Consider the following 27561-nt stretch of genomic DNA (forward strand, 5'->3'; position numbering starts at 1 on the left):
TTCTTCTTCTTCTTCTTCTTCTTCTTCTTCTTCTTCTTCTTCTTCTTTTTCTTTTTCTTTTTCTTCTTCTTCTTCTTCTTCTTCTGCTTTTCCTTCTTCTTCTTTTCTCCTTCTTCTCCTCCTCCTCCTTCTTCTTTTCTTTTCTTTCTTTCTTTGTTTTTACAGGTTTATCTTGACAAACAAATCAAAGTACAGCTAGTTAAAGGTCCAAACACTCCCCACTCTAAGCAAGGAGGAACTCTGTAGAGAATGGACCAGTGGGAAACAGCAGCCAAAAGACAACAGCAGAGTGTACACAGCATACACCAGAAATATTTCCTGAAGTTTTTGTTGTTGTTGTTGTTGTTGCTGTTGTTATTGTTATTGTTTTGTTGGGTATTTTACTTTTTCTTCCTTTCTTTTTTGGACAAAATGACAAGACAGAGAAATTCACCCCAAGAGAAAGATCAGGAGGAAGAATTCACTGCCAGGGATTTAATCAAAATGATTATAAGATGTCTGAACTAAAACTTAAAACAATGATTATAAAGTTACTAGCTGGCCTTGAAAAAAGCATAGAAGACAGTAGAGAATCCCTTACTGTATAAAGAAACTAAAATCTAGTCAGGCTGAAATTAAAAATGCTATTATTGAGATGCAGTTCCATGTGGAGGCCATAAAAATGACGATAAATTAAACAGAAGAGAGAATCAGTGATATAGAAGATAAAGTGTTGGAAAATAAGGAAGCTGAAGAGAGAAAGAAAACTAGTAGATCACAAAGGGAGACTTAGAGAACTCAATGATTCCATAAGATGAAATAATATCCATATTATAGGGGTCACAGAAGATGAAGAGTGGAAGAAAGGGGAAGAAGGATTATTTGAACAAATTATAGCTGAGAACTTCCCTAATCTGGGGAAGGAAACAGGCATTCAAGTCCAGGAGACACAGAGAACCCCCCCCTCAAAATCATGAAACATAGGTCAATACCTTGACATATTATAGTGAAACTCACAAATTTCAAAGATAAAGAGAAAATCCTGAGAGCAGCTCAGGAAAAGAAGTCCTTAACCTACAAGGGTAGACATACAGCTGGCAGCAGACCTGTCCTCAGGGACCTTGCAGGCCAGAAAGGACTGGCATGATATATTCAATATGCTAAATGGGAAAAATGTGCAGCCAAGAAAGGCAGTCATTCAAAATAGAAGGAGAGATAAAGCGTTTCAAGGACAAACAAAAACTAAAGGAATTTGTGAACACTAAACCAGCCCTGCAAGAAATATAAATTAAGGGGATCCTTTGAGCAAAGAAAGAGCCCAAAAGTAACAAAGAACAGAAAGGAACAGAGACAATCTACAGGAATAGTGACTTTACAGGTAATACCATGGTATTAAATACCATGGATTCATATCTTTCATCTAATTACTCTGAATGTAAATGGACTAAATGCTCCAATCAAAAGACACAGGGTATCAGATTCGAGAAAAACAACAACAGCAACAACAACAAAAAACAAGACCCATTGTTATGCTGTCTACAAGAGACTCATTTTAGACCCAAAGTCACCTCCAGATTGAAAGTGAGGGGGTGGAGAACCATTTATTATGCTAATGGACATCAAAAGAAAGTTGGAGTAGGAATCCTTAAATCAGACAAACTAGATTTTAAATCAAAGACTGTAGACATGAAGAAGGACACTATATCATAATAAAAGGGTCTGTCCAACAAGAAGATCTAACAATTGTAAATATTTATGTCCCTAACTTGGGAACAGCCAAATATATAAATGAATTAATAACAAAATTAAAGAAACACAATAATAATACAAAAATAGTAGGGGACTTTAACACCCACAGCAACAGACAGATCATCTAAGCAGAAGATCAACAAGGAAGCAGGCTTTGAATGACACACTGGACCAGATGGACTTCACAGATATATTCAGAGCATTTCATCCTAAAGCAACATAACACATTCTTCTAGAGTGAATGTGGGACATTCTCCAGAATAGATCACATACTGGGTCACAAATCAGGTCTCAACTGGTACCAAAAGATTGGAATTATTCCCTGCATATTTTCAAACCACAGTGCTTTCAAACTTGAACTCAATCACAAGAAAAAATTTGGAAGGAACACAAATACATGGAGGTTAAAGAGCATTCTACCAAAGAATGAATGGGTTGACCAGAAAATTAAAGAAGAATTAAAAAAATTCATGGGGGGGCACCTGGGTGGCTCAGTCATTAAGTGTCTGCCTTTGGCTCAGGTCATGATCTCATGATGCTGGGACCAAGCCCTACATCGGGCTCCCTGCTCAGTGGGAAGCCTGCTTCTCCCTCTCCCATTCCCCCTGCTTGTGTTCCCTCTCTTGCTGTGTCTCTCTCTGTCAAATAAATAAATAAAATCTTAAAAAAAAATTCATGGAAACAAAATGAAAACACAACTGTTCAGAACCTTTGGGATGCAGCAAAGGTGATCCTAGGAGGGAAGTATATAGCAATACAGGCCTTCCTCAAGAAACAATAAAAGTCTCAAATACACAAACTAACCTTACACCTAGAGGAGCTGGAAAAAAACCAGCCTAAATAAAGCCTAAATCCAGCAGAAGAGAAATAATAAGGATTAGAACAGAAATCAATGATATAGAAATAAAAAAAAATAACAGATCAATGAAATTAGGAACTGTTTCTTTGAAAGAATTAATAAAGTTGATAAACCCCAGCCAGACAAATAAGAGTCCAGAGCTGGACGGCTTCCCAGGGGAATTCTACCAAACATTTAAAGAAGGATTAAGTTTGTAAACTTTTTTACAGATTTTGGATACTAGCCCTTGATCTGATGAGACATTTGCAAATAACTTCTCCCATTCTGTAGGTTGTCTTTTGGTTTTGTTAACTGTTTCCTTTGTTGTACAAAAGCTTTTTATCTGATTTGTTTCCCTTGCCTTTGGAGACATGTCTAGCAAGAAGTTGCTGTGGCCAAGGTCAAAGAGGTTGCTGCCTGTGTTCTCCTCTAGGATTTTGATGGATTCCTGTCTCACATTTAGGTCTTTCATCCATTTTGAGTTTATTTTTGTGTGTGGTGTAAGCAAATAGTCCAGTTTCATTCTTCTGCATGTGGCTGTCCAATTTTCCCAACACCATTTGTTGAAGAGACTGTCTTTTTTCCTTTGGATATTCTTTCCTGCTTTTTTGAAGACTACTTGACCATAGAGCTGAGGGTCCATTTCTGGATTCTCTATTCTGTTACATTGATCAGTCTGTCTGTTTTTGTGCCAGTACTGTACTGTTTTGATGATTACTGCTTTGTAATAGAGCTTGAAGTCAGGAATTGTGATACCACCAGATTTTCTTTGGAAAAGCTTTTTACAGTTTTCTGTAGTGAGAGTGCAAACACACACGTGCGCATGGGCACACACACACAAAAGTGTGTGTATAGACATTTTACCACTACAAATAAAACGTGGAAATGTTAACACCATCTTTTAGGTCTCAAATCATATAATATAAATATAAAATAAGTAATTATGTAGCTTACTAAAATTTACTTTTAAATACATTTAAAACTATATCACACAAAATTAGCATTTTATTTTTACCATGAAAAAAAATTTGTTATCAATTGAAGAGAAAGTTTATTATATTTTCCCATTTAGTTCCTCTTTGTTCATCCCTGTTACAGGTTTTCCTTTATTATCATTTTATTTTTATCCCCAAAAAATTCTTTACTCATTTTTTTTAAAAGCAGGGCTACTGCCAACATAGTATCTTAATTTTCCTTCATTTCCGAATGTATTTCATCTTCATTCTTAGGGGATATATTTGCTGGATTAAAATAGTGAGTTGAGGGGCACCTGGGTGGCTCAGTTGTTAAGCGTCTGCCTTCGGCTCAGGTCAGGATCCCGTGGTCCTGGGATCGAGCCCCTCATCGGGCTCCCTGCTCGGCGGGAAGCCTGCTTCTCCCTCTCCCACTCCCCCTGCTTCTGTTCCCTCTCTCGCTGTGTCTCTCTCTGTCAAATAAATAAATAAAATCTTTAAAAAATAAAATAAAAAAATAAAATAGTGAATTGACTTTTTTTCCTTTCAGCACTTGAAAAATATTGTGCTATATCCTCTGTTTATTGTTCTTTCTGATGAGAAATTCTCTGTTGTATGAGTCGTTGCTCCTCTATAACCAATGTGTTGATTTTCTTTGGCCGATTTCAAGAGATTTAAATATTTTCTCCAGCTATTTAATCATGATGTGTCTGCCATGATTACTTTAGGTTTATTTTGTTAGAAATTGGGGATGTTTTAGCCATTTTCCTTCAAATATTTTTCAGCTCTGTCCCCTTTCTCCCCTTCTGGGACACTAATGGCATTGATATTTGATCTTTTGCCATTGTTCCACTGCTCCTTGTATCTCTGTTAATTTCATAAAAAGCTGTTTTCTCTCTGTTGTTCAGATTAGATAATTTATATGAATTAGTCCTTAAATTCATTCTATCTCTAACATGTCCATTTTGCTACTAAGTCCACCTACTCTGATTTTATTTATTTGTTTATTATTTATTTATTTATGATTTCTGTAATTTTCTGTTCTATAAATGTCATTTTCTGTTTCCTTATATTAATTTCTTTGGTGAGACTTAATGTTTTTATTTGTTTTATAGATTTTATAATTACTTGAAGCATTTTTATGATAATTTATGAAGGATTTTACTTCAGAGAATGTAATATATAGACTATCTTGGTTTTGCTGTCTGTTGATTACGTTTTCTCACTTTAGTTGAGCTATTTCTGGCTCTTGATATGATAAGTAATTTTGGACTACATCCAGGATATTTCTGAGAAATATGCTATAAGACACTAATTCCTATTTAAATCCTCCATTTCAGAAGAAAGTTTTGTTTCTAAAAACAAATTCTAGATCAGTTCTATGGGCCATTGTTTACATCTCAGTTTAGTTTTCATGGCCTTGAGAGATATTCTTTGACATTATGGACATTATACATGCTATTAGGGAGTCTGGATTCTATTGTTTTTCTTTGATGAGTGGTGATTTTTTGTTTCTTTTATCATGCAGTGCTCTTAGTTAAATTCAGAATGGCAACTGTAGACAGTGGAAAGCAGCTCTGGACTCAGTTGAGATCTTTAGTCTTTAGCTAGGTTCAGTGTTGAGGCTCCTCCATGTATGAATGTTTCAGGAGTCAGCCAGAAATGTGGGAGACAGAATTTGGAGGATTCTTTTTCTAAAGTCTTCTCTTTTGTGTAGCTATACAGCTCCCACCATTTCTTCATGTCAGATGTTTAATTTCCCAGGCCTAGAGTATCTTTTCTTTTTTTTTTCTTTTCATGAATGGCCTGTGAACCCACATGCCATGTCGATTATACCTGGCCTTAAGCTGAAAGTCACAAAGACTGTCACTGTTTATAGGTATTTCCTTTGAGCGTGGACTCCCAACCACTAATGCTAACTTCTGGCGTGTTTTTTTTTTTTTTTTTTAAGTTTTTATTTAAATTCCAGTTAGTAATATTAGTTTCAGATGTATAATATAGTGATTCAACACTTCCATACAACACCCAGTGCTCATCACAACAAGTGTACTCCTTAATCTCTATCATCTATTTAACCCACACCCCCACTTACCTCCCCTCTGATAATCATCAGTTTATTCTCTATAGTTAAGAGTCTGTTTCTTGGTTTGCCTCACTCTCTCTCTCTTTTTTTCCCTTTGTTTGTTTGTTTTGTTTCTTAAATTCCACATATGAATGAAATCATATGGTGTTTGTCTTTCTCTGACTGATTTATTTTGCTTAGCATAATACTCTCTAGCTCCATCTATGTCTTTGCAAATGGCAAGACTTCATTCCTTTTTTAATGGCCAAGCGATACTCCAGTAGATAATGCTGCTATAAACATTGGGGTACATGTATCCCTTTGAATTAGTGTTTTTGTATTCTTTGGGGGAAATACTTAATAGTGCAATTGCTGGATCATAGGATAGTTCTATTTTTAACTTTCTGAGGAACCTCCATACTGTTTTCCAGGGTGGCTGCACCAGTTTGCATTCCCACCAACAGTGCAAAGAGGGTTTCTTTTTCTGCACATCCTTGCCAACACCTGTTGTTTCTTGTGTTGTTGATTTTAGCCATTCTGACAGGTGTGAGATGATACCTCATTGTAGTTTTGATTTCTGTTTCCCTGATCATCAGTGATGGTGAGCATCTTTTCATGTGTCTGTTGCCATCTGTAGGTCTTCTTTGGGAAAATGTCTGTTCATGTCTTCTGTTAATTCTTTAGCACTTTTGGGTATCATGCACAGGGAAATAAGTGTAATAAGATCCAACTCCTTCCTGGGCAACTCCTGACCTGAAGCATGTATTAGATTCTATACTATAGATTCCAAATTTCTGTTGAAACTATCTAATATTTATTTATTATTAAAAATGGAGAACATTTTTCCTCTATTTTCATGCACACACAAACACATGCCATAGCTCTTCCTCCTGCCTCCAGCATTATTGAGGTAAAACTGATAAAGTACTAATATATTTAAATTGTACAATGTGATAATTTGATATATTTACATTATGAAACAATTCCCATAATCAAAGTAATTAATATATTCATCAACTCACATAGTTATGTTTTATGAGAATGCTTAAGATGTACTCTCATAATAAATTTCAAGTATATAATACATAATTATGAATTATAGTTCCCATAGTTATATTAGACCCTCAGAACTTATTCATCTTATAACTGGAAGTTTGTACCCTTTGGCCCACATCTCCCCATTTCCCCCTTCCCCTAGTGCTAGCAAATACAGTTCTACTCTCTGTTTCCATAGTTTGACTTTTTTCAAAGTTACCATATATAAGTGATATCATACATATTTGTCTTTCTCATTTTACTTAGCATAATGCACCCCTGGTCATCTATGTTGTTGCAAATGGAAGGATTTCCTTTTTTGCGACTGAATAATACTCCACTGTATAGATACACTACATTTTCTTTATCCATTCATCTATTGATGGACATTTATGTTGCTTCCAAAACTTGGCTATTTTGAATAATGCTGCTATTAACATAGGGGTACAGATAGTGATTTCATTTATTTTGTTTATACAACCAGAAGTGGGTTTGCTGGCTCATATGATAATTTTATTTTTAATTTTTTGAGGAACTTCCACACTATTTTTCATAATGGTTGTACCAATTTACATTCCCACCAATAGCTTTCCTCCACATCCTAACCAACATTTGTTATCTCGTCTTTATGATAATAGCATCTTACCTGGTGTAAGGTGATATCTTATGGTGGGTTTGATTTGCATTCCCCTGATGATTAGTGATGTTTAGCATCTTTTCATATACCTGTTGGCCATTTGTATGTATTCTTTGGAAAAAAATGTCTATTCAAGTTCTTTGCCTATTTTTTAATTGAGTTATTTGGTGTTTTGCTATTGAGTTCTGAGTTTAGGAAATGACCCAGCAATATAAATAGGAGTTATTTTTTATATAATTCCTTATTGGATATAAGGTCTGCAAATATTTTCTTCCATTCCATAGGTTGCCTTTTCATTTTGTTGATTTCTTTTTCCTTTGCTATGCAGAAACATTTTAGTTTGATGTAGTCCCAATTTATATCTTTTTGGTTTTTGTTTGTGTCTACTCAAGTATAATTAACATACAATGATATGTTAGTTTCAGGTGTACACTATAACGATTCAACAATTCTATACATTTTTCAGTGCTCATCAAGATATATGTACTCTTAATCTTTTTTATCTATTTTGTTCATCTCTCCCCCCTCCCCCCTCCCCTCTGACAACCACCAGTTTGTTCTCTGTATTTAAGATTCTGGTTTTCTCTCTCTCTTTTTTTTTCTGTGTTTGTTCATTTGTTTTGCTTTTTTTAAATTCCATATATGATTGAAAACATATGGTATTTGTCTTTCTCTGACTGACTTATTTCATATAGCATTATGCCCTCTAGGTCAAACCATGTTGTAAATGGCAAAATTTCATTCTTTTATATGCTGAGTAATATTCCATTGTGAGTAATATTCCATTGTGTATATATATATATATATATATATATATATATATATATATATATATATATACCACACCTTCTTTATCTATTCATCTATCAGTGAACACTTGGATTGTTCCAGTAATTCCACCACTTGTTAATTTTTGCTTTTGTTGCCTGTGCTTTTGATGTGAAATCCAAAATATCATTGCCAAGACCAATGTCAAGGAGATTTTGCTTATGTTTTCTTCTAAAAATTTTACAGTTTTAGGTCTTATGAGTAAGTCTTTAATCCATGTCACATTAATTTTTGTGAGTGGTGTAAGATAGGGGTACAATTTCATTCTTTTGCACATCATAGCTCTTTTTAATCTGTAGGATCTGTTGTGATGTCCTCTTTTTTATTCCTGTTATTATTTGTGTGTGTTTGTGTGAGTGTGTGTAATCTCTTTTCCTTTCCTTCCTTCCTTTCCTGCACCACTAGGTTATTTTATTTTGTTGCATTACTTTATACAGGGGATTTATTTTCAACTGTATAATTATGGAAGTACAAGACCATGTCTTCTTTTTCTGAGCTGGCAGTAAAAGGTCAGCTTCTGGTTATTACAACTTTCCCTAAAATCTGGTGATCAGCCAGATATCATCTTTCATGTTCTGCTGTGGCTTTAAGTTTCTTTTAAATTCTGTTATTGGGATTTGGCCTTTCTTTCATGCTTAGCTCTTATAGGGTAAAAAGAAAGGAAACCATTTACTATTAGCTATTAACTAGGTTTTCCATGTTTTCATTCACACACTTGCACATACATACACACAGTCTTATTTTTTTTTCTTTTAGGTATGAATTACTTAAATTTTATCATAAATTTCACTTGATGTAGAAAAATTAGAGAAACTAAGTATTTTGCTTGTGATGATCAATGGGATGAGAAAAGTTTCACAATTTATTTATTAAAGTTAAGTAATATGACATACCACTCTGCACTGCCAGCAACCTTTTAAAAATAACTTCTCCTTCCAAGTGTTTTTACCATGGCTTTGCCTAAAACTCTAATTTCTGTTGTTTTTTGTTTTTACTTCATCATTATACTACAATATTTTAATGAGCTCCCATACAAGCACCTTAATCCTATTTATATTGCTGGGTCATTTCCTAAATGTTACACTTCAGCTTAAATACTAATTCACAAATATTAAATAATTATACTCCACCTCAAAATTCTCTATTGGAGCACTTCATTTTCTTTAGAACACTTTTCACGATCTCTTTGTATTTGGGAAGTTTAAGTCTCTTGTTTATTTTTTTTCTCCCCTTCTGTAATGGAAGCTCCTAGTGTGATAAAGTCCATTTCTTCATGCATACCACTACATTTTCATCTTCTGTTAATGTGCTTGACACATGTGTATATTGAATTAATATTTGTTAATGGGATGAACTGATTTAATGAGAAAGTTAAATAAATGTGTTTTATGTTGATTGCATCAGAAATACTATGGCTATAGAATTTGAGCATGTCAAATATTAAACCAAAAAATACTTCTAGCTCGATCATTCTTTACACTGTTGCATGATTCTTAGTCAATTAATCAGTATGGATAGTCTTATCAATGACATATCAAAATAACATGTTGTAAAATATGCTTAACATAAAAAGTATTAAAATATAAAATTTTATAGGAACAAATGTTTTAATGTATTACTTGCTTTTGTTAACTTCTTGTATGATGGTTTTCCCTTCAATCTTCTTTATTTTTAGTACCCAGATACAATAACTTTGGAGGGATTTTCAGTTATTATAGCTCAACTACTTGGGCTTAAAATGGGATTAACATATGATGATATTGATAAATGTTCTTGTCCAAGATCTACATGCATAATGAATCATAAAGCAGTGTAAGACTCTTTTTCTTCTTAATTAATTTCATATATATATTTGTGAAGTTGTTTACAAGATGTGATGATTTTTTTATTCTTTATATTCAACTCCATGTCAAAAATTGGAAAGTATGTTGTGCACAAAGAGATATCACACTAACAAATTTGTCTAAGTGATATGACTCCAGGAAAGTGGTAAATTACATGATTAAGAAATGCTCACTTGGGGGGATTAGAGGGAAATTTTTAAGATTTGTGAAGACTGTGAAATATTATGTAAACATGGCGCTATTGTTTTGGTTATTGTAGTATATCGCATTCAAAGCAAACATCTAAAATTACCCTCAGTGATCTAGTACCGGCAGCTTTGGCTAGAATTTTAAGAGAAAGTAAAAGGAGGAAAGGTTTGAGGAGGGAAAAAAATTGTCCCTATTTATGGATATTATGATTGACTACCTACATATATTAACAGAATTAGTATGCAATTAAAACAACAACAACATTAAACATTTATTAAGATGGAGAAATTACATATTATCAATGGACTGAAAGAAATAAAGAGAAGAGAGGGAAAAGACTATTTGGGATATAATGAAGACTTAAGAACAAAATCATTGAGTAAATTAGGGAGGATAGAATTTAGCGCATAAGTAGAGAGGCTGACTTTTATTGGAGCTGAGTATATTCAATTATTGTTATAAGATGTTAGCAGAGTAAATAGATAAAGATGTAGGTAGTTTGGTTAATGGAGGTATAAAGATGAGGGCAATTTCTTTTGAAGTTCAGAGTAAGGAGTATAAAAGCTTGGATGAAAGATGTGAAACACTTGTCTTGGAGCCTAGAAATTAGAAATAACAAGAATGTGATAGGATTGTTGGGCTTTTTGAAGATATACTTAATATTAGTAATTTCAAATGTAATGTGAATTCAAACAGCATGTTATTTATTCTAGTCCATATAATTTCAGCTACCAAAGTCTCTATATAAAGAAAGTAAATAGTTGAGGTTTTGCCAAGTTAATGTCCATGGGATTCAAAAAGAGTTAGGGTTGCAGGAAAAGCTATGTTCCCCTAAAATAATTATTTCAATTTTTCCTAGCCCACCCTTGGAGTTTGGGATTAGAAATTAGAGTACTTTGAAATAGTTGCCTTAGCTTAACTATTTTATAGTTGTCTTTAGACCTGGATGGTAATCTTCCCCACAAAAAGCAAATCAGTTAATATTTACTTTGAAATGTCTTGGTCTATTAAAATTCTATATACTTAGGCTAACACATTCATTTCTTCCTTTTCATGGCCATCTTTTAAGCAAAGATGTAAAAAAATAAATTGCTTTGTACACACTTTAAGCAAAAGTTCCAAGTTCTAATTAGTACTTTTAATTTTTACTCAAAAAGCATGTGACCCAAGTAGAAAATACCTGTTTCTATTTTTTCTTTTTAAATTTTTATTTAAATTCTTGTTAATTAACATACAGTGCAATATTGGTTTCAGGATTAGAATTTAGTGATTAATCTAAGTCTCTGTCTATTTTTAAACTAATTTTGTATAAAAAATATCGGTGCTCAAAATTTGTAGCTTTTTGCCTGAGAATGGCCTGCAAAAGTGGAGTGGCACTGATAGCTATTGAAACAAAGTAGTTAAAAGTAATAGAAAGTTGCTTAAATAATAGTATTCCTTGTGATAGTCTTCCCATTTTCCCATATTTATTCCATTACAAATGACTGTCAGTGAAAGCTAAAACATTCATTTCTTTTCTCACTCTCCCAACTCCAAAACCTTAGCAGCTATACATTTATTTCCTTGGAGGCTCAGCTATGGCTGTTTTGGAGTTATTATTTCAGACATGATTGCTTAGACTGACACTGTGCAATAGAAATAAAATGTGACCTACATATGTAATTTTAACTTTTCTAGAGCTGCATTAAAAAATTTTAAAAATCAGATGAAGTTAATTGCAGTAATATATTTTAATAATATATTTTATTTAATCAATATATCAAAAATATTATCATTCCAACATTCAATCAACATAAAAATTGTTAACTGGATATGTTATATTCTTGTATGTGCATGTGTATTAATAGAGGATGTATATGAGAGAAAAGAGTCCAGGATTACATCAGTGTTATCCGCCTGAGAAACCAGAATAGAGTTGCCCGAACTGAGAATAGTGAATGGCACAGTCTTGGCTTAGAAGACCAGTAGTCAATATTGTACATAGTTTTTCAAAATGTCTATTGGAGATCCATTAGACATATATCTTTTAAATATTCCACTAGAAATATAGCTGTGAACATGAAAATAAAAACCTTCACAGAACTTATATTTTAGTGCACAATTTAAGTCACATAAAAACAAATTTAAAAAATACAAATGAGCTTCTTTTTACATGATGCAAAAGTACCATGTAGAATAATAAATATTGATAGTGGAAGAAGAATGCGGGAGGGGACACAATTTTATATAATGTCAAGGAAGACCTCTTTGGAAGATTACATTTGAGTAGACATCTGACTGAAATGAGGGAGGGAAGCTTTGGATATATGAGAGAAGAGCATATTAGGTAGACAGAAAGATAGATGATAGATAATAGATGATAGGTAGATATTTAAACATTACACTTTATTGCTTTCCTGGAAAGATACATTTTCAATGGCATTTTTAAAAAAGAATGTTAAAGATAAATAATGATAAATTAAAATTTATTCATGCTTGTATCCATCTCTGATCAGGTACAAGTTTTTCATTTGCCATCTTGCAATTCATATCATTATATATGGGGGCATTATTTAGGTGGAGTTTTATTAGCCTGAGGATTTACCTGAGGATTATTATTTCATTGTAGGGGTTCCAGTGGTATAAAGATTTTTAGCAACTGTAGTGTACATGACTATAGATATTTTGTTTCAAAATTTGAGGCTAAATGTCTTCAGAACTTTTCAAATTTGCAACCAGTATATCAAAATCAATCAGTATGTGGTAATGGGATTTTGGAACCTAATGAAGAATGTGACTGTGGCAGCCGAGAGGTAAGCAATAAAAATTGGGATTTGAGCATAATTTCTTGTGTATCTAATAAATGGTTTTCATGGTATATATGGGATAATATATGAAAGTATGTCTTTAATACAGAACTTAGATATGAAAATGAGTGTAAGTTTAGGATACATGAATTGCTTTCCAACCCTCTTCAATTGAGAAAACAAGTAAGTCATGAAAACTTGGTTTGCACACACTGCTTCCAAGTATGCCAGTGGAGAGGTTTTGCCCATATAGGCTAAGTGCTTGGCTTTTTATCCTCTACTTATTTCCTAACTCATGTGACCCCAGTCTGTTTCCTCTACAAACTTTTCCTGAATTTGGTTCAAATTTTCCCATCTCTTTTGGTTGCAAGAATGGTGAAACATTATAATAGATTTTTCTTAATCCTCAAGCATTCTTGCATTTCCAAGTTTCAGGATGATCAAAACTTATTCTATTTGCTCACTTCTAAATATAGATATCCATTCTACGACAGTTCTATTAACAAAATACTCTCTGTACACTATTCTCAACAGATAAGACCACATATTTAATCTAATATCATTATTATGTAATATTTTGCAATTCCTCTCTATTTAAATAAAATAAAACTTAATGATTAGTCCCCCAGCAGTTACATGAATTTCTTATCCACCTACAAAAAGAGCTCACCACCTTCTGTTTACATAACATTAAATCTCTACAAGTTATCTTAATCCCCCACTATTCCCAAAAGTTTGTGTGTGTGTGTGTGTGTGTGCGCATGTGTAGGTTTTCCATTTATCTCAGGTCTTTCTTTCTTTCTTTCTTTAGAGAGTGGGGTGGAGAGGGACAGGAGAGAGGGAAAGAGAGAATCTCAAGCAGGCTCCACACCCAGTGTGGAGCCCAATGCAGGGCTTGATCTCACAACCCTGAGATCGTGACCTGAGCCAAAATCAAGAGTCAGACACTTAACCAACTGAGCTACCCAGGCAGCCAGTTATCTCAGGTTTCCTAATGTCATTTTACTTTTCTGATTAGTGGTACTAAGCTCATCTCATATTCATATCCTCCTAAATATGGCGCCTATTGCCTCCCAAAATGTCTGGTTATTTTTAATGAAGGATAGAATAAAGCAACATAATCTGGAGCTACAACTGCACATTATGAGCTTCCAGCTACAGGCTGTAAGCAGAATGTCCTTTATAGCAGATACTGTCAGTGTCCTACCAGTATCTTCTCAGCATTGATTGTTCCTGAAGAGAGTATTTGGTTCAAGTATCTGAGACTTTTTGTTGGAGTGCTTCCTCTGGTCTCAATAGCATGCTCAGCTTTTAGCAGGATGGGCTTAAAGCCCTTGGGGCTAATGATCAGTCCACAAATAACTATGAAGAGTAGTTGGTGAATAAATGCCCCAGATTCCTTACCCCTTATAAGGAGATTCTCTGAGATATGCTCTATATCAGAGTTGTGCAAACTGCCCAGTAGGTCAAATTCAGCTGCTACCTACTTTTGTAAATGGAACTTTATTGGAATGCAGCCATGTCTATATGTTTGCACATTGTCTATGGCTGCTTTTGTACTATAATGGCAGAGTTGAACACTTGCAATAGAAGCCATATGGTGAACTATTTTAGCAAAGTTGCAAATATTTGTCATTTCATCCTTTAGAGAAAATGTTTACAGAAAATGTCCTCTGTTTCATATCATTTCCTAGAGGTACCTGTGGGGTTTAGCTTTAGCCCAAAAGAGCAGTAAGCAACTCACAAACCCACACATACCACTGCCAGGCTTCCATTCCCTAACATCTGTACTCCCATGACAGTATTTTTGTGGTAGGTAGAATAGACCTTCAAAGATGTCCTCACTTTAATTAGTGGACTTGTGGATATGTTACTTTGCAGAAGTAATTAAGGTTATGGACTTTAAGATGGGGAGACTATCCTGGAGTATATGGGCAGGTCTAATCCAATCAAATGAACCCTTAAAAACAGAGAACCTTCTCCAGGTGAAGTCAGAGAGATGTAGCAGAAGACTCAAAAATACTTGAAGAGAGAGAGACCCAACCTGCAGCTGCTGAAGGAAGACACATGGAAGCACAGAAGGAATGCAATTAGTTTCTAGGAGAAAAACATGCTCTTGGCTGATAGCCAGCAAGGAAACAGGAATCTCAGTCTTATAACCACAGAAACTGAATTTGGCAGAATCTGAATGAGACTTGAGGTGAATTGTTTCCCAAAGCCTCCAATAAGGGACATAGCCTTATTAACATCTTGATTTTACCCTTGCGAGACTACAAGCAGAGGATCTGGACTAGTTTATGTACTTGAACTTCTGATCTATAGACTATAAGATAATTATTTAATTATTTTAAGTTGCTGAGTTTTTGGTAATTTGTGACAGCCTCATTAGGGAACTATTACACTTGCCAAATAAATTACTTATATGCATCCTTGTTTCAGAATCTGTTTCTTAGGCAACTAAAACCAAATCAGCTGGTACCAGAAGTTTCCTAGGAAGCAGACACCTAGGATAAGATTCTGAAAGTGGATGTATTGTTGGCCAGATGGCAAAATGTACTCATTTCTTGGTTTGGGACATTTGAAATGATGGCCTTTAGAAATTTAAACCTTCAAATTCCTGGGAAACCCCTGGGCTGGGAAGTGACTGCTAGCCCCATGGTGGAGGAAGGCAACCTCACATTGCCTAGAGGCCATACAAAGACTCCACATGAGATGGATGCTCACAAGATGATGCTTGTTCTTTTCAAGATCTGTCCCTGCCTTACCTCATTGGTTCTAGACTATGTCAAGTCTAAACATAGCCCAAGTGAGGAAGTATTCTCTGCTATTACAATAAAAAGATTATTTTTAAGAACATACTGATATATAGACAAAAACCTGGATAATATGCAGGAATGGATGCTAAGAATGCTGTCCCCGAGGTATTAAAATATAGGCCTGGATAAGGTAGAGTTTATTGACAGGGGGATACTCTCTAGTGAATCAAGATTTGATAGGCAAGGAGACCCATGGCCAGTCTTGATTTGCTGCTGGATGAATCCTTGAAGATTGCAGTCTAACCCAGAATAAAGGAGGTGGATATGCCAGTACGTCTTTATTTTTATTTTTTTATTGCAAGAACTACCTTAATAGAGAAATATGGAAGGGGTCAAAAGCTCAGAATAGTGATCATATTATAATAAAATATAAGAATACAAAATCTAGCACCCAAATATTTGTGTGGCTCACAGGGTACTGCTTTCACTAAGGCAATGAAAAAATGCACTACTAAGGAGGTACTTATATTGTTGAAAATCTCAGTGGTAACTTTCTTTTATAGACAACAGTTAATGGCTGGAAGTGTCATTACAGAATTGGGCACCCTGGTGTCACTGGAAATCACTGAATACCAAAATAGCAGAGGCCGAGTGGCAGTGCTTAACAATAACAGCCAAAATGGATGAAATTAGCATAAAGGAAAGAGAGGCAGAGATGGCCACTACTGGTTTTGACCTGCATGGATTTATAGTGATAATTAAGAAAGATCTGGGTAGTCAATTACCATATTTCTTGGTGTATATAACTAAAAATTAAGAAAAAGTGAGCAGAGGATTGATACCAATTACTACAGATCTCTTGATAATCTCTTGCTACATTTTCAGACCCAAGCCAGTCTCAGCTTGAGTTCATTGTTCAGGTAGAGGATGAAATCCTACAATGCTCCAGTAAGGACAGAAAGCAGCAATTTCCTCATTCATTCCCCTCTCCAACAGAGTGACCTATAGTCTTTTACTGAAGTAACTGTACACTGGGGAATGGGGAATACCCAGATCATTGTAGGATGATTCAAGTACAGAATCTTTGCTCATGGTATTCACATGAGAGGACCCAACACATCATCATTAGTAGAGTGAGGGTATAGAGAATCCAGGTAATACCTAGAGTCCTTGAAAAAGGCCACCTCACAGTAGGTTCAGTGGACCCCAGTTTCTCACAGATTCTGCATCCAAGCATCCTGCAACCAAATGTAAGTTGTTTGAATAAATAGATAGTTAGAAATGCCCCTATTGACACTAATAAAAAAATTCAGCAACAATAACTAAGATGGGACATCAATATAAATCTTATGTAACATGACATTAAAATGGTAAGATGATATCATGAACAACATTATACTACTAAACTTAACAACCTAGATTAAATGGACAAATTCTTTGAAAAAAAGCATTTGCAAAAACCAACATGAGTAGACATTTAAAATGTGAATAGCATTATTAAGAAACTTATGCTAAGGAAATCCTATTTTCTCATCAAAACTTCTCATCAAAGAAAAGCCCATACCACATGGCTCTCCTGGTGATTTTTTTTTAATTAATTAAAGCACAGTATAGAGAATATAGTCAATGATACCATAATAGCATTGTATAGTGACAGATGGAAACTATACTTGTGGTGAACATAGCATAATGTATAGAGAAGTTGAATCACTATGATGTACACCTGAAACTAATGTAATTTTGTGTGTCAACTATACTCAAATTAAAAGAAAGAAATTATGCTGATTTTATACATTGTCTAAATTATAGAAAAAAGGCAATATGTTCTAACTCATTTTTTTCATCTAGAAATAAAAACTAAGTCTATGCATCCATTTTAATAATTTGAGACAATTCCCATCCCTAGCAAATTAAACACAAATGTGCACACACAAACACACACACATACTGTGATTAAAATGAGGTGGTATTGGCAAAAAAAAATACAAAAAATTTAAAGTGAATATAGTCCATATCTTAATCATTGCTGTGTTGCCAGTACATAGACTAACATCTAGTACATACAAGGTACTCAACAAATACTTGTTGATTCAATGAATGTGTGGATAGTGTAATTATCTTTATAATTATATATCATTTGTATCAATGAATAAGCATTAGTGTATTTAGAATATCCATTAGTCATAATAATACTTGGAGAGTTTATTCGAAAGATTTTCTTAATGAGAACTAAGGAAAAATATAAGGAATTTTTATAGAAAGAGTTGATTTGGAGGAAACCTTGCCTTAATAAACATCAAATATACTTTGAGCCTGTTTAATTGCATTCACTGTTGTATTGGGCTATTGTCATAAGAAATGAAAATTGGCATCTATATATCTTTATCTATTTATATATCAACACATATCTATCAAGTGATTTAACTAAATATATAAAAGTTACACAGATATATAACATTCAGTTTCAGGATGGAAATAGATAATGTCAGATTGTTTATCTATAAATCCAGTGCATTCATTATGAGAAAGGGAGAAGTAACCCCTGATGTGCATGATCTGGCCTAATAATATCAGCTGGGCCTTGGTGCTACTAGGAGTTGGCCTGACATGGATGGGTTGTGGGGTTCTGTTGAACATAAATAATTTCATAAAAGCTCAACATCTGTGATCATGATGGATGAAGAAAAAAAGCAAGGCCACTCTCTATGTCTGAACACAAGTAAAACTTGGAAATTGTTCAGGTCACAGAAATGACCAAATACCCTCCTATCCTGGCTAATGTGAGTAATTCCTGCTCCTTTACCAATTTCAGCTTTAGCATTAGTATGTCCTTCCTCTTCTAGATAAGCATTATTAAAATACCCAATCAGAGATAAACCACTTCTTTTCTGATAGCATCTACTCTGGCAAAGCCCAGAGTCCTTATATGCCCCAAATTACCCAACACAAGCCCAAATTCTGTAATTGTGTGTTCTCCTTTGCTGACACTAGTAATAAATCCAACTTGTTGAACTACAGATGTATTCCAGGTAGTCTTTGGCAGAATGGATGGACATCTATATCTTCATAAATATCCCTCATTTTACACAAATGAAATTCTGTTTTATATACCCACCTACACATGTGGAGTGTGCATTTGTTCTTGTATACACAAATATAATCACAAGTAATAAATATTTGAGCAAATATCCCACAAAATATAGAGGGATACATTTCAGAAAAAATAAATCTGTAAGTTTTAAATAGCAATAAAAATATTATAATAAAGTATTGATAATAGTCTTTGCATAATGGAGGTCTTGGTAAAGAGACATAAAACCCAATAGTCATAAAAAAATTAAAAAATTAAAAAATTAAAAAAAAACAATAGTCATAAAGAAAGAAGAACATTACAAATTTCACAAAATGACAGGCACCATTAACAAGACAAACAATAGACTGCAAAGAAATGTTATAAACATATAGAAGAGAGAAAAGATAACTGGATACTATGTGAAAGCTTTTCCCACTATTTAGTGGGGAAAAGAAGGAAAAACAAACAAAATACTCAAAGTGGTCAAAAGAAATGATTATTTAATTCATAATGTACAAAATTAAAAATTCATGCTCACAATCACTAGTAATTAGAGAAATGATAACAGAAAATGAGACACCATTTCCCATTAGCTCATTGTAAGTTAAATTGATTTGGTCATAATTAGTATTGATAAATATGGTTGGGAGAGTATCTTCATTTATTGTCCATGAAAGAATACACACACACACACACACACACACACACACACACACACACACACTCAAATAATGATATTGAAGTTACCTCTGGAGAATCTGGGAAGTATAGCAACAATTTCAAATTTTACTCTATATTTTCTATATTATTTCTAGGATGGGAATATTTATAAATATATATCTATTCACATAAAGACATGAAAAAGAAGAAACAAATGGAAAATTAGAAATCAAGAAGAATCTTACCTTTATGTTAAAGGATAAGATCTTTGAAACTGCTTTTTTGAGTAAATAGAAAGTGTTTGATTTTTTATTATTTTTTTAATTTAAATTTATTTTATTATGTTATGTTAGTCACCATACAGTACATCATTAGTTTTTGATGTAGTGTTCCATGATTCATTATTTTCGTATAACACCGTGTTAAGAATATAAAAATATTAAAGAATTATATAAATGCAATTTATTTACATGGAAACAATATTTAGTTTAAATTATTACCTCATTTGAATAACAGTTGACTGTCATTTACCTTGTAAAAGTACATAGGGGCACCTGAGTGGATCAGTCTGTTAAGTGTCTGCCTTCGGCTCAGGTCATGATCCCACCAAGCCCTGCCTCCGGGCTCCCTGCTCAGCGGGGAGCCTGCTTCTCCCTCTCCCTCTGCCTGCCGCTCCCCCCTCGTGCTCTCTCTCTTGCTCACTCTCTCTCTCTCTGTCAAATAAATAAATCTTAAAAAAATTAAAAATTTTTTTTAAAAATTTAAAAATAAAAATACATATATTTATTAACATATCCTTTTTTTGTTAATTTCATTACAGTAAAACATGACACATGATTATAAACTAAATGAATTTTAAGTGTAACTATTGCCTAACTCTACTTTAACTTTATTCACAAAATGAAGTCAAAATAAACAAATCACTAAGAAGACAATTGGGGAAGTTTTTCTCTTGGAAACTCAAGTAATAAATGTTACTGATCAACTCCTGTTTTAGATGTTATTTAGTTTTTATAGTTATATGTTCTTTTGGACATTCTCGAAATAATAAAACAATAAAACTTCACTGAATATATTGTATAATTCAAAAGTTGAACACAGAAGTGTATAAATAGAAGCTAAGATTAATAAATAAGAGCTGTTAAGTGGTTGAACTACAATAATATTTCTTATGAAATTTTAGGAATGTCAGTTTAAGAAGTGCTGTGATTTTAATACATGTAAACTGAAAGACTCAGCAAGATGTGGTTCTGGACTATGCTGTACATCAAACTGTGAGGTAAGTTTCCAACATTTATAAAAAAGAAATTAAACTGTGATCATAGAAGTCTATACTAATTAAATTATTGTGGCATTGATAAAAAGAATATAGAAGTAATTCAGTGTAACAAAATAAAGCGTCCATAAATAACCGCAAGTAAAAAGGAAAACTACTATGAATTAAAGAATGCATCACAGATAGGTACTGATTATTCTGTTGTGTTCAAACCACAGTTTACCATCTTCTAAATTATCAGATAAAGAAAGAGTAAACATATACATTACTATATCAAAATATTATCAATTCTCAAGAAATTGTGAAGTCAAATAAATGGTAAATGACCATGAAAAAATTGTAACACAAATAGACAAATTGTGTAGCAGACAAAATGTATAGCATACAGAATATGAAAGAACTCTCAGACATTGATAAATAAAAGGCAAATCACACACACACACACACACACACACAGGCAAAGGGGGTGCTTAGGCAATTTATAACAATGAAAGTAGAATTGTTCAATATCTGTATTTCATCTGCAGTAATTAAGGTAAACACAAATAAAAATAATACAGTATCATAAATTAGTCATCCAAATGGTAATCTTAAAAACAACTGTGTCAGATATTAACCAAAGAGAAGGGATAAAGATCATTTTTGGAGAGTGTGGAATTTTGAATTGCTACAATCCCTTTGGTGAGCAATATTTGAATATCTCTGAACAGAGTATAAATTACCAGTCAGTTTCTCTCTTATGTACATATGGTAGAAATATGCACATGTATGGAAAGTTCAAAAAAGAACATTAATTACAGAACTGTTCACAGTAGCAAACAATAAACAATATTTGCATTTGAATGGTTATATAAATTATTGTATATTATACAAGAATTAATAACTGCAGGCTAAATATGAGTGCACTAATATGATATTATTTTTTAAGACATGTTTGGATGAGAAATCAAGTTCAATAATGCAAAATATTTTATAATTCCAATTCTGATATATTATATACACATAAATATACCATACGTTCTTTTTGCCCAATTTTTCAATTAAGGTATAACTTACTATACTATAATTTTATTACAGTAAAATTCTTTTAGTGAATGATTCTGAGTGTTATAACAAACTTTCAGTCTTATAATTAGCACCACAATCAAGGGATACGTAATTTTATCACCACTCCTAAAAAGTCACCATGTGCCTCCTTGTATTCAATCCACACCTACACCCACAGACCCTGGTAACTACAGATCTGTTTTCTGGATCTGTAATTTTCCTTTTACAGAAATATAAATTGAATCATATGTATAAACATTGTAATTAGGCATGTTAGCATAATGCATTTGAGACTCATTCATGTTGTGGTGCTTGTTAGTGGCCCATTCCTTTTTTGTTTGTTTAGTTTGTGTTTTCAAAATAGGTATTTATTATTAAAAAATTATACAAACTGGCTTTTTATTACTCACAAATTATGAAAATTTTTAAACAATTTGTCTCAACTCTCAAAAAAGTGTGCTCTCTCTTTACAGTCCTTAGTGGCAGTACATTTTGATGGTATAGAAACTAACTCACAAACATTCCATATAACTTGGTTAGAATGTACAAAGATATGGCAGAAGGCAGAATCCCTACAGTGATTAAAAAAATACAAATTTAAGTGTTATTGAAGTTATATAGACAGTGAGGATTACAGAATAAATAGTAAACAAACACCTGTGTATAATTTTGCAAAGCAAAAATCATTAGTTTTGTATGTTTTCACTTTGCTTCAGTCTTTCCAAAACACTTTTAAACGCAAATTAAGGGGAGCCTGGGTGGTTCAGTTGGTTAAGCATCTGCCTTTGGCTGGGGTCATGATCCCGGGGTCCTGGGCTCGAGCCCTGCATCGGGCTCCCTGCTCAGCAGAGAGCCTGCTTCTCCCTCTCCCTCTTCCCCTCTCCCCCAACTCGTATTCTTGCTCACCCTGCTCTCTCTCTCTCTCAAATAAATAAATAATCTTAAAAAAAACCCCACAAAAGTTGAAAATTTTCCAGTTACCTGAAACTCTAAAAAGCAGCATCATTCAAATAGTGGTTAACTCACAAATGTGTGTGCAACAACCACAACTAACCTCACTATTACTCAGGCATGTCAGAGTACAATCCAAGGCAGAGCCAGTGGCAGCATCCCTGACAGTTAAGAGAAAAAGGCATGAGGAATGGTACGCAGCCCAGGGCATCCAGGTGCTTGCTTGTGGGAAAAGGGTCAAAACTGAAGTGGCTTTTCTTACAGAATCCAAGGTCCTAATTAAAAGCAGCTCCTTTAAACACCTAAATCCTTTTTGATTCCCTCCTCATCAGTAAAACACATATGGTACAAAGTCTTCATACAAAAGAGAAAATTTTCAAAATTATATTTTATCTCAATGCTAATAACAACCAATTTAGCAGAAAGAACTACAAAATGCAAATTTTAAAAGGTTTCCTTATTAATGGAACTATAGACTAAGGTAGGAGCCAATTGGGTTTCCCAAAAAACAAAACAATTCTAATGCACTTTAAATTAGAGATCTGATGTCAACACTATTTTAAAAAGCCTTTAAAGAGAAAAAGAAGGCCATTATATCCATATCAAAGTTTTGTTATGTATATAAGTTGACCTATTTTCAAATAACTGACATAATTTAGTGTTTAAATTAGCTTTTTAAGCAAAAAAGGCAAAAGCAAAGTGCCCACTGAACTATACACTTTATGATTGATATAGCAAATGTGTATTTTATCACAATTAAAAATAAAGAAAAGAAGGTTACCTTTTGATAATGTATGAGTAGCGACACCACAATATCATGCAAAGCACAGGTACATAAGCCTGCTTTCTTATCAGACTTGCACCAGAGATTGGTGAAGCAGGCTGGGCATATACACCAAAGCTGAGGCAATGCCTGGGTTGTACTTCAAGATCACACTGACCGAGGGCTTTGGCATCTACAGAAGCAGGGACATTCTCTCCAGCTGGCTGTTCCTTCTGGAAGAGCTCTTTGATCTGGGTTAATTGGCCATAGAGCTCATTCCTTTTATATTGCTGAAAGTATTGCAGGTATCATAAGGTTGTACCAGAGTCTGTTAATACATCCTCCTCCAGTTGAGGAACATTTCAGTCATTTTCGGGTTTTGGTGATGAAAATACAGCTGCTATAAATAATATTCCTAAGCAGGGTTTGTATGAACATAGAGTTTTATTTCATTTATAAGATTGTTGGTTCATATGGTAAATGTATACAGAGCTTTATAGGAAACCAAAGACCTGTTTTCTAAAGTAGGTACACTATTGTCAGTTCCCATCAGCCTTTTATAAGACCTACAGTTGCTCCAAAAATTAAATGTAAACTCTAAAAGTATACAACATGTAGCTTCATTTTATTTTTGCTATTTTTTTTAAATTTTATTTTATTATGTTATGTTAGTCACCATACATTACATCATTACTTTTTGTTGTAGTGTTCCATGATTCATTGTTTGCATATAACACCCAGTGCTCCATGCAATATCTGCCCTCCTTAATACCCATCACCGGGCTAACCCATCCCCCCACCCACCCTCCCCTCTAAAACCCTAGTTTGTTATTGGTTTTTATTTACACTTTAAAAATAATTTTACTGGTTGTCACATAGTTTACAAATCTTTGATTAATCAGAGTCTGATTTCATAAAATATAACACTTCACATTGAGTGAATGAGTCTTATAATAGGACACTCTCATATACTAGAAATGCAAAATACATTGTTACTATTTTTGCTTTATATAGCTTTTATCTTTTAGAGAAGTAAAATAAAGGAAAAATGAATTTAATAACTAACAATAATTATTCCATTTTTTACTCTTAATTTCCTTTTGTATTTTAGATTTCTGTTTATTATCATATTATTTATGCCTGAAGACCTCCCTTTATGATTTCTTGTAATTTAGGTCTGTTGAAAATGAATTCTCTCAGTTATTATTTGCCTTAAGAAAGCCTTTATGTCTCATTAATTTTTGAAATATAGATTTTGTAGGTATAGGATTTTAGGTTGAAATACTCTGTTTTTTTTTTTTAATTTCATCACTTTTAAGACACCACTTCATTTGTTACTCATCTTTGTCTCAGTCTATTAAGTATTAATTCAATTAAACAGAACTGTAGAGTGTGTTGGGGGGAAGGGGGTAAACTTCCCTATGAAAAACAATAGATAAAGTACTTCACAAGCCATGTAAATTTGACAATTACTGTAATCTTTATCTGAGCTATGCAAGGAGGCCTTTCTACTTTCAGATAATACTACATATAATGATGTTGATAGCTATTACATACATTGTTTACCATGTGTTTTTCTAAGCACTTTTTACTTTAACTCAGTTTTTTTTTTTTTTGAATTTTTATTTAAAAATTTTAGTTAGTTAACATACAGTGCAATATTGGTTTCAGGAGTAGAATTCAGTGATTCATCCTTACATGTAACACCCAGTGCTCATCATAACAAGTACCCCTCTTAATATCCACCACCCATCTAGCCCATCCCCCACCCACATCCCTCTATCAACCTTCAGTTTGTTCTCTATTATTAAGAGTATCTTATGGTTTGTTTCCCCTCTCTCTCTCTTTCCTCCCCCCTGATATGTTCATGTTTTGTTTCTTAAATTCCATATATGAGTGAAATCATTGTGGTGTTTGTCTTTCTCTGACTTATTTCCCTTAACATAATACATTCTAGCTCCATCCATGCCACTGCAAATGACAAGATTTCATTCTTTTTGATGGCTGAATAATATTCCATTGCATATATATATGCCACATCTGCTTTATCTATTCATCAGTTTGGCTATTGTTAATAATGCTGCTATAAATATTGGGGTGCTTATACTCCTTCAAATCTGTATTTTTGAATCTTTTGGGTAAATATCTAGCAGTGCAATTGAGGTATCATAGGGTAGTTCTATTTTTAACTTTTTGAGGAACCTCCATACTGTTTTCCATAGTAGCTGCACCAGTTTGCATTCCCAGCAGTGCAATAGGGTTCCCCTTTCTCCACATCCTCGCCAACACCTGTTGTTTCCTGACTTGTTAATTTTAGCCATTCTGACAGGTGGTGAGGTGATATCTCATTGTGGTTTTGATTTGTACTTCCTTGATGATGAGTGATGTTGAGCATCTTTTCATGTGTCTCTTAGCCATCTGGATGTCTTCTTTGGAAAAATGTCTATTCATGTCACCTGCCCATATCTTAACTAGATTATTTGGTGGCCATCATAAAGGCCATGTACAAAAGACCCACAGCTAATACCATCATCAATGGAGAAAAACTGAGAGCCTCTCCTTTACAGTCAGGAACAAGACAGGGATGTCCGCTCTCACCATTACTATTTAATACAGTGCTAGAAATCTTAGCCTCAGCAACCAGACAACAAAAACAATTAAAAGCCATCCAGATAGGCAAGGAAGAAGTACAGCTTTCACTATTTGCAGATGACATGATACTCTATGTAGAAACCCAAAAGACTCCACCACAAAATTGTTAAAACTAATACATGAATTCAGCAAAGTCACAGGATATAAAATCAATGTACAGAAATCTGTTGCATTTCTATACACCAATAATGACACAGCAGAAAGAAATCAAGGAATTGATCCCATTTACAATTGCACTGAAAACCATAAGATGTCTAGGAATAAACATAACCAAAGAGGTAAAAGATCTGTACTCTGAAAACTATAGAACACTGAGAAAGAAATTGAAGAGGACACAAATAAATGGAAAAACATTCTATGCTCATAGACTGGAAGAACAAACTTGTTAAAACGTCTATACTACCCAAAGCAGTCTGCACATTAAATGCTATCCCTATCAAAATACCAACAGCATTTTTTGCAGAGCTACATCAAACAATCTTAAAATTTGTATGGATCCACAAAAGACACCAAATAGCCAAAGCAACCCTGAAAAAGAAAAGCAAAGCTGAAGGCATCATGATTCCTGACTTCAAGCTATATTACAGAGCTGTAGTCATCAAGACAGTATGGTACTGGCACAAACATACAAAGATCAATGGAACAGAATAGAAAACGCAGAAATGGACCCCCAACTGTATAGTCACTAATCTTCAACAAAGCAAGAAAGAATATCCAGTGGAAAAAAGACAGTCTGTTCAACAAATGGTGTTGGGAAAACTGGACAGCAACATGTGGAAGAATGAAACTGGACCACTTTCTTACACCATACACAAATATAAATTCAAAATGAATAAAAGACTTAAATGTGAGTCCTGAAACCATCAAAATCCTAGAGGAGAACACAGGCAGAAAGCTCTTTGACCTCGGCCATAGCAAATTCTTACTACACATGTCACCAAAGGCAAGGAAAACAAAAGCAAAAATGAATTATTGGGACTTCATCAACATAAAAAGCTTCTGCACAGTGAAGGAAACAACAAAACTAAAAGGCAGCCTACAGAATGGGAGAAGATATTTGCAAATGAAATATCTGATAAAAGGTAGTATCCAAAATCTATAACAAATGTATCAAACTCAACACTCAAAAAAACAAATAATCCAGTTTAACTCAGTTTAAAACTACCAAAAACTCTCTGAGAGAATGATTATCATCCTGAGTTTACAAACAAAGCAACTGCAAATGAGAGAGATTATGTATCTCACCCATACAAATAAGCTAGTGAAAATCCAAGCAAGAAATTGAAACCAGGCAATTTGGCTCTTGGTCACTTCAAGAACAAAAATGTAGAGGCATTGTTCTTCCAATTTTGGGGAACAGGTATGTGTTACCCATTTAGGCTCCTTCCAAATGCAGGTTGAGTCAGATGGCTTCCCAATGCAGAACGCAGAACAGTTATAAACCCTCTGTCAGAAGGGATCATTTTACATTTGAGATAGTTAC

General features: G+C 33.8%; 1 protein-coding gene across 1 annotated transcript in view; it reads left to right on the forward strand.

The window, feature by feature from the left end:
• The window catches only part of ADAM18 (ADAM metallopeptidase domain 18), a 199404-nt gene that overhangs the window by 82561 nt on the left and 89282 nt on the right, over window positions 1-27561 (forward strand). The window contains exons 12-14 of the mRNA XM_032413217.1: window positions 9757-9893; window positions 12723-12906; window positions 20573-20668. Of these exons, the coding sequence (XP_032269108.1) occupies window positions 9757-9893; window positions 12723-12906; window positions 20573-20668 (417 nt within the window). The remainder of the gene's footprint in view (window positions 1-9756; window positions 9894-12722; window positions 12907-20572; window positions 20669-27561) is intronic.

This window comes from Phoca vitulina, unplaced genomic scaffold, assembly GCF_004348235.1.
Source record: "Phoca vitulina isolate PV1807 unplaced genomic scaffold, GSC_HSeal_1.0 scaffold15, whole genome shotgun sequence".
NCBI lineage: Eukaryota > Metazoa > Chordata > Mammalia > Carnivora > Phocidae > Phoca > Phoca vitulina.